The 8,973-nt window shown below is 42.6% G+C and overlaps 1 protein-coding gene across 4 annotated transcripts; it reads right to left on the bottom strand.

The window, feature by feature from the left end:
• Positions 1 to 882: 882 nt before the first annotated feature.
• ZNF892 (zinc finger protein 892) lies at positions 883 to 8,973 on the bottom strand. 4 transcript variants are annotated; one of them, XM_061210992.1, is made up of 6 exons: positions 8,717 to 8,749; positions 8,351 to 8,449; positions 7,822 to 7,910; positions 4,818 to 4,920; positions 4,224 to 4,310; positions 883 to 2,244 (listed from the first exon to the last, which is right to left on the bottom strand). In XM_061210992.1, the coding sequence occupies exons 4-6, from the start codon at positions 4,912 to 4,914 to the stop codon at positions 965 to 967; spliced, it is 1,464 nt and encodes a 487-aa protein (XP_061066975.1). In that variant the 5' UTR covers positions 4,915 to 4,920; positions 7,822 to 7,910; positions 8,351 to 8,449; positions 8,717 to 8,749; the 3' UTR covers positions 883 to 964. The 4 variants fall into 4 exon arrangements, with proteins under 4 accessions (XP_061066975.1, XP_061066974.1, XP_061066976.1 ...); XM_061210991.1 differs by lacking the exon at positions 8,351 to 8,449 and having other exon boundaries at positions 8,717 to 8,973; XM_061210993.1 differs by lacking the exon at positions 8,717 to 8,749 and having other exon boundaries at positions 8,385 to 8,539.

Here is an 8,973-nt window from a genome sequence, read left to right as displayed (position 1 = left end):
AGTAAAATGATGAAAGGTAAGTATTTCTAGTTTTTTCAAGTTGTTTACAACCTAATATGCAGCGTCAGTTCAGGTATACGGCTAAATTAAACGACGGTATGAAAAAGCCTAGGGTACAAACTACATACAACTGAGGCAAATTTTTATAAATATGCACATTCTCAGGTAACTCAGCTTAAAACAGGTTGAAAGCATCAGAGGTCCCTTCTGTAGTCTCCCTTTCTAGGTTGTCAGTCTTGACCGTTGGAGTTAATGTGATTCTTAGTAGGTAACTTCTCAATGAACATGGTCTAAAAGACCAAAAGTGCAGAAGTGGACTTGCCAGGCCAACATTCCTTGGCTCCAAGGTGGAAACTTTGTGACCAACTAAGAAGCCTGACTGATATTTTTCCTGGTTCTTGGTACTCATTTGAGTAGTTATCTCAATCAACATTTCTTGAGTTCATCCCCCAGCTCTTTTTGTCTATTCTTTCTATCCACCTCCTAAGTGCTCTGGTATTTAAGACCACGGACAACGTCCCTTCCACCACCACTCTCAACCCTGTACAGGTTCATTGTGAATTGCCAACCTCTTATTTCCACCCTTGCAATTTGCCTAAAAGGACCATTTATCCCTTCAAAACTTCATCTCCTTAGCATTATGAGACCACCTACCCCAGCCAAGATGGCTTCTTTCCATCATGGCACACCCTATTTCTCTTGCAAGGATTTGGTAGCTTACATACACATTAGGGTGTTGGAAATAATTTTCCCCTCTCCCCAGGGAAATACACAACGTCCTCTGTTACTTTAAAAAATGTAAAACCCTTCTTTCACACTCTAAATAAGCTATGTCCCATATCAACAATGACTTCTCAATTAAATCTTTTTTTGTAACACAGTCTTAAATTCCTTTGAAGCCCTCACAGCATGTATAGTAATTGTTCAATAAATGTGTTCTGAACATACTACATGTACATGACCTTTATCCAGTATGAATTCTCTTTTGCTGGCCAAAGGCTGAATGCTCACTAAAGGCTTTTCCATATTCCTTGGTTTTCCCTCCAGAATGAGTTTTCTGATGTTGAGAAAGGGATGAACTCTGGCTGAAAGCTTTTCCACATTCCTTACACTTATAAGGTTTTTCTCCAGTGTGAGTTTTCTGATGCTTTGTAAGAGATGAGCTCTGGCTGAAAGCTTTTCCACAATCCTTACACTTGTAAGGTTTCTCTCCAGTGTGTGTTCTCTGATGACGAATAAGGGCTGAGCGGTCACTGAAAGCTTTGGCACAATCATTGCATTTGTAGGGTTTCTCCCCAGTGTGAGTTCTCTGGTGTTGAGTCAGGGCTGAACAGTAGCCAAAGGCTTTCCCACATTCATTACACTCATAAGGCCTCTCCCCAGTATGAGTTCTCTGGTGCTGAATAAGGCCTGAACGATCACTAAAAGCTTTCCTGCATTCATTACACTTATAGGGTTTTTCTCCAGTGTGAATGACCTGATGCTGGGTAAGGAATGTGCTTTGGCTGAAGGCCTTCCCACATTCATTACACTCATAAGGTTTCTCTCCAGTATGAATTCGCTGATGTTGAGTGAGGTATGAACTCTGATTAAAGGCCTTCCCACATGCATTGCATTCATAGGGTTTCTCCCCAGTATGGATTATATGATGCCGAATAAGGGCTGAGCGGTGACTGAAGGCTTTCCCACATTCGTGACATTTGTAAGGTTTCTCTCCCGTATGAATTCTCTGGTGTAGAGTAAGGTGTATGCTCTGACTAAAGGCTTTACCACATTCATTACATTCATAGGGTTTTTCTCCTGTGTGAATTCTCTGATGTAAGACAAAAGCTGAGTAGTAACTAAAGGCCTTTTCACACTCATTACACTTCCAAGGCTTCTTTTCTGCACAAATTTTCTCATGTTTCATTAGATCTGAATTTTGTTTCAAGTTCTTTTTAAATGAATCACAATTGTGTCGTCGCTCTCCTTGCTGCTGAACAAGTAATGTCCTCCGACTAAAATTTCTTCCAAATCCATCACACTGGTAACTTCTCTCCCCAGAAGGTTTCTTCTGAGGGACAACCTCTTGTATTAAATGTTTCTCATGGTTTTCCTGCTGACTCTCTAAAGAATCCTCACATTCACTGGAACTTTCCTTTGGACATCTCTCTATTAACACCCCGGTGTTAACAGGGGCTGATTCTTCTTCAGAAATGTCCTGCTCTGGAGTTAGCTCCTTGCATTCTGGTCCTGTATCCCAGTCTCAAAGAAACAAAAATACAATGTATCATTTCCTACACTGACAGAAAAATAATTGCTGTGGTAGGAAAATAACGAAACAAACAAAAAATGCTTACAGGGGACAGAGGAACTTGTAAGTTCTCAAAAATAGCCCTGCAACCTTGAGAGAGCATGAGAAAAGAAAGATGACTGGGCAAAGCAGTGCTCAACATTCCTGTATCCAGCAGGGGGGGAAATGAGAAAGAATAACAGAAAAAGACTAAACAGAGGTGATGGGGGAAATAGCAGATAAGAAACAGGGTCTGGTGGAGACTGGACTGGGATCTGAAAACGATGGTCTCCCATGGATTGCCCACTGTCACCATCTCACCAGAGCATCATGCCCTGAGAATGTCCATCATTAGCTGATCTTACCACCAATCTTTTCTTGTTCCAATATGTGCCAATCACTGCTAGCAGACTAACCTTTTAAAAGCCTACCTCTTACACAAAAATCTCTGTTGGTTCCACTGTCTCAAGGTGAGACACAAATCCTAGAAGCTAGCATTCAAGGTAGTCCAGATCTACAAATTCAATTAGTAATGAAAAAGCAACTGATCATCTCTGATCGCGCCACACTGAACAACTTGGAAACAGCAAAACAGAACCAACCTTTACAAAAAAATAAGTAGTGTGTGGGGAGGGGGAGGTCAAATCCCCACATGCTCAGATTAGTCCCCAACCTGTCCCCAACCTGGGGGGGAATTAGCCCCCCAAATTCCAGGCTTCTTAGGAAGAGTTTGGGGGAAAAACCTGCATGCTAGAAATGTTTAAATATTCTAGGCTTAAATGGTCATTAATATCCATTCCAACCATGACTCTACATGAAATAAATCAATACAATATAACATTCTCAATTACGTATCATAATCAAGGAAGTGGCTAGGATTTTAAGGATAAATAGGTAGAAACAGCTTAAAGGCAAATGGACTTTTAGCTAAGGGGAGTGGAAGAATTGAAGCCCCAAACATTTGCAGAAAACACATGGTTAGTGGAGGATAGTCAGAGACTTGCCTGTCTCGTGTTAAGGGTTCAAGTTGAACAGAGAAGATAAAATGACTAGGCAGGTAGGTCTTGAAGGCAGGTAGAGGAATACAGAACAGGCAGAGTAAACAACTCACTGTGGGAAATCTGGCAGTATTATGCTGCTTAATTAGACAAGGATAAGAAAGTATAATTAAAAGCTAAAGAAAGTATAATTAGCTGGTAGTCTACTGCAGTATCCAGTTTGACAGAAGTGATAGGCTCAAATCCATGACATCTTTCAAAAGAAAAGTTAGCAGGACTTAATCATTAGCTATCATTTGCTTAGCATATAGCCAGGTACTGTTCTAAGCATTCCCTTGGATTATTTCATTTGATCCTCACAACAACCGTATGAGTTAAGTGCTATCATTACCCGCATTTTACAGTTGGGGAATTTGAGTCACAGAAAGAATAATTAATCTGTTAAAGCTCACAGAGCTAGTAAGTAGTTCAGATTGGCTTTGAACCCAGGAAGAGTGGTTCCAAAGTCTGCATTCTTAACCACTATGCTATGCTACCTCCACTTAGAGAAGAAGGCAAGGGACGACTCAGAGATCAATTTATAGTCATTGTTCTGAGACAAAAAGTCACGTTATCCTGCAGAGATAAAATAACATATATGAAAAAACCTGTTTAGAGCCTTGCACCCAAACAAATTATTAACAAACATTAAAATGTTGATTTCATTTCACCTTATTTGGGAAAAAGAATTGGTTTGAAAGGGTGGAAAGTACCGACTTTCTAAAAAATAAAATTATGACTCTATAACAGATCAGCATCCACAGAGCTGGAGTATGGCCCAGGAAAAAGGCACTTCACTTCAACCTTTCCATGAGTCTAGCGAAATCTGGAAAGGCTCCTCCACAAGTATTGCAAAGATGCTTTTCCCACTGACCATCTAGGTTTTACGTTCACTGTTTCCAAAAATCACTCACCTGGACTAGTTGCTTTTGAGACTTCTCTCTCCAGCTCCTCCCCACACTCCAACCGAGAGATTACATCAGGCTTGGAAATTGGAAGCCCTGTTCGTGGGGAAAGAAAAAGGAGTCTGGTAAAGAGCTCAGTGTTAGCTCCTTGGTCGTTAGAAAAGACAGTCAGTATAAGAGAGAGAAAGGTCGGTTCTGGATTTCTCCCTCAACAGCGCTCAGAAGAAGGTAGGAAGATTGATATGGGGTCTATTTGAGTTCAGAATAATTGAATCACTTGTTTTTACCTCTCCCTATTAAAAGAATAAGCACCCATCTCTTAAGAGGTGTTTTTATTAGAACTTTGTCTCAACATCCTTGGTCAGGGAGTAGGGAAGAAGGACGCTACTGCCTAGGCAATTACGATATAAAGGTGTCCACTTCTAACTCTAGAAAGTTTAAACTTATATACAGAAACAAAAAGAAGAAATTGCCTGCATCAGGCCTTACATAGGGATTAAGAATCTTTGAATCTAAGAACCTCAGAGCTCCTAGGAACTGAGGAAGCAAAGGTACCACACTGGGTAAATTCCCACACTGGGTGTGGGCCGGGGTGATGCTTACCCAGCAAGACCAGATTCCTATGCTTCTCAGGCACATCTCCTTGAGGAGCGTTCAGCTGCCCCCACTGGGTGACAGCCTCAGCCATATCCCTGATCATCGACTCCTGAAAAACCGAACACATCAAGTGCTCACCAAGGGACGTCTTTCCAGAAGCCTCTGGGAAGGACTCAAACAGACGGCATAAGAGGAGAAAGACAGGAAGGACAGGAAGGTTAGACAAAATGACCTCTACCATCCCTTCCAATACTAAGATTCTGTGGTGTATTTGGAGTCACAGACTCGCTCCTTACCTCCACGCATCAGAATCGCATGTAACCTGCAAGTGGGAAGGAACACCTGCAGGGTAAAATCTGAAGGTACCAAGTTCCTAGTTTATGTGGTGGAAAGTTAAATTATAGAACTACAGAAATCCTTACTATTTGGCAATAGTGGAGATATGGGAAAGTGGAGATATGGGATATCTCCCAATATGGGATATGGGAAAGTGGAGAAAATATAATTATGAATGAAGTATTTTCTTTATGGTATGGTTTTAGGATACAAGAGATTCAAGAAATATGAATTATTTTTCTCTCTCGTTTTTCTTTGAGAATAAAATCAGTCCAATATATTTTCTAAAAATTAAGATGTTTGCTACACATGTCACAGTATATAGATTTGTAAAACAGTATTTCAGGCCCAAATTATCAGAGTTCCGAAAGTGTTCTTGCCATTTCTCCCCAGTCAGTCTGACCACTCTCCCACCCGCCTCCACCATCTACTCTCTACCCCATCATACACTTCTCCTCCTGCATTCTCTGTGCTCCAGCTGCCGGCTGCCCTTTGGCTGCTTGAAATGTATGTCATACTCCCTCCCTTCTGCCCCTTTACACACATTGCTTCCTGTCCCTGAATGTTCTCCCCTTGCCCCATCCTTTCAGCTATTTTAATCCTACTCACACTTCGGATCTCAGCTCAGGGGTTACCTCCTCAGGGAAGCCTTCCCTGACTCTCTGGGTGGTAGCACCATGTTCCTTCCCTCCTCTTGGGTTATGCACACATCAAGGGAACTTTGTGATTAACGTCTGTCTGTCCCATTAGACGCTAACCTCCAAGAGAGTAGAGGCCAGGTTTAATTTTGCTCAGTGAAGCAGCCCTAGTCTCTGGCACAGAGCAGGAACACTGTGAATATTTGTCAAAGAATTAAAAGAAGGTGAAACACTTGAACAAGAATTAAGTTTAAATGGGGTGTTCTATAAAAGTGTGCCTGGGGACAGAGGTGGGAGGGGAAGAGAAGTGTATCAAACATTGAAAACATTACAGGAGTGTTTACTTTACCTTACCTTGACCTAGATGACAGGCACAAAGTTTAGATCGTCTACTAAAATGTAGGGAGAGTGAGCAGGGTGGGTCATGCTCCTTTGAATCTAGAGCTGAATCGGTTTACTGCTGATAAAACAAATGTCTAATAATTGTTCTAACTCTATTAAAAATTTTTTCTATACAACTTCAATGTAATGGAGTCACATTGAAACAGACCAGTCCCTGGGATGTTAGCAAATGAACCAGTCATGGCTTTCTTTGAAACACCACTTTTGCCATAGCCCCTGAATATATATGTATATACATATATACATGTATATATGTATACACACACACGTATATATATATACATATCCTCCAAAACCAACTGGTAAAATAATTCACATAATGACATAAAATTAAGAGAACTACCTACTTTGAAAATCCCCTGCTCAAAATAATTTAAATCTTTTTCTAATACTTGAACTATGAAATCACTTCCCTTTTTATTTAAGTTATGGTCCCTTAAGGCCACATGCCTCAGGAGTGCTCAACACAAGCCATGTAATTTGTACAGTCTCTTTTCTTTACAAACAATGCAGCAGTAACAGACTACCTAGCAGTTCCTTTCAGACTTTAGTTCTGAGAAAACCTCAGCAATCATACTCATTTAAGGAGCTGCTGCTCAGTGTGAGTATGTGGGGGGCTTGAGGGCACAGGCAGACCAATCACACACTGTCCAGCAGATGCTACTGCCTCTCTCTCCTCTTCCCTCTGAAAGAGATCTACCAATTCAGATCAGAATCAGTACTGGTGTTTCTTCCTAGCGTTTTGCATGGATTGTCAGCACCTGGATGCTGTGAGGCAGGTCTGAGGTTGACAGGCAGTCCCAATGCCTTTACCACGGGGTCTGCCATTCTGCCAGTATCCTAGGCCAGATCCTACAGAAGCATCTTGACTAATCTTCTCTCTCCAATCATTCACAGCATGTTTCGTCTTGCTGGGCCTCTAAAAACTTTCATGGGGCCTCATCTGCCTTTAGAATAAGATCCTGTGTGGATTTTTCCTGTGGTCTGGCTACAACACACCTACACTTCCCTCATCACACTCCAGCTCACTCCACAGTGACACACATTCTCCCTGAAGACCTCTGACTCTCTCATCACTTGGAGACTTTTTGCCAAAGCTGTTCTCCCTCTTGGAATATTCCTATATTCTATTTTCCAATTACCTACTCTCTCTTGTCTTCCAAAATGCAGCTTTTATCCCAGCATTTTACCCCCGAATACTCTAGAGGATGGAAAACCTTTTCTAAGGTCTTTTATGACTTGTCTGTACTAGTAATTTCTCTACTAAAAAAAAAATATATATATATATATATTTCTTCTTGCTGTTTAACTATTTTACTTATCTATATCATTTCCTCAGTAAACTTCACAAGGCAGAGGCAACTGGCTTTTATTCCTTTGCATCTCGCCAGGAGGCCAATTACAGCACTGAAGAGCTTTTAAGTGTGCATCTAGCACTAAGCGGATAGAGAAGTGATGCCAGGAAGGAAAGTTCTGTCTATGTGAGGAGCATTTACTATCAGGTTCACTGCTCATCATTTTATTAGGATGAAGCCAGTGGTCTAGGAACCACGGCTGAGCAAGTCCATAACAATGCTAGAAACCATATTCACGTTCTGAGAACAGAAAAAAAAAAAGAAGAAATTTAAACCCACCTGAGATGCAGGGGTCAGCAGCACAGTGGTCAGGCCATTTTCTTTTGGGTTTCCAGCATGGGGAAGGTCTGAATTCTCAGAAAGTGACCCTACAAGTGGAAATAGGAGCCACAGTGATTACGCTTGCTTGCAGTACACTCACAGAAACTGCCACACACAACTACTTGTCACCTAAGAAGAGTCAACACAGGGAACCAAGGGACAATCCCACAACATCTCTTATACAAGACAGTCATGACCATGGCTGCCTCAGGTTCCTCCTATGCGCCTCTGCCCTTAAACTCCAGTAGAACTCTGCTACGAGATCCTGGACACTTAAATACATATTTCCATTTCTCATCTGCTGAGTGTAGTCAAAATAATCTCAAAGTCTCGGTGTGTCAATCCGTGCCTCAATGAGTCATTCCTGTTCTATTCCAGGCTCACAGGATGAAAGACTAGTTAAATTCTTTTTGAACATTGGCTTTTCAGATACAAAACTGGCTTTCTCAGAAAAGCAATGGGCCTGTGGGGAAAAAAATCCAAGTACTCTAAACAAATCCTGTGACTTCTCGAATCCTCACTTTCCCCATCTGCCAAATGGGTCTATTTGATAGTCTCCTTCCTCCATAACCGCCTTACGAGGTTCCTGTGAGAACAAAAGAAAGTCATTATCAAAAGCCAAATTGTCAGATCTGGTGATTTGGGGGTGCAAAAGAGGCATACGTCATCCTAAAGACCAGCAGGGCAATGTAGGTAGCGGGCTCCCCTTAAACCCCAACGTGAAACCAACTGGTAGGAATGGGCTCTCTCCCAGAGAAGACGTGATGCTTGTCCTTCCAGAGCTTGCCCCAGCCAGAGGGCAGCCTTTCTCCTTTTTTCTCTCCAGCAGGCGGCATCCCTCTGAAATTCTCACCTCTGCCCTTAGGCTCCATGGCGACTTCCTCCCCGCCGGCGCAAGTGACGACCGTGGGAGAATGGCGCGACGAACGCACTAGGGGCCGGGGGTCCACAGCTCTAGTCCACCCCGAGGCCCGGGAACACGCGCGCGCGACCCTATAGCTGGGCAGCCCGGTGTCCTCCACCCGGGGGCCCTCCACCGCCCTCCTTCCGGCCACTCAGACTCAGAAGGACACGCGCTCAGCCCTCCTGGAGCCCAGGCTCGACCTCGCG

Source organism: Eubalaena glacialis, chromosome 14 (genome assembly GCF_028564815.1).
Source record: "Eubalaena glacialis isolate mEubGla1 chromosome 14, mEubGla1.1.hap2.+ XY, whole genome shotgun sequence".
In the NCBI taxonomy this organism is placed as follows: Eukaryota; Metazoa; Chordata; class Mammalia; order Artiodactyla; family Balaenidae; genus Eubalaena; species Eubalaena glacialis.
This window is presented reverse-complemented; position numbering and strand designations above follow the sequence as displayed.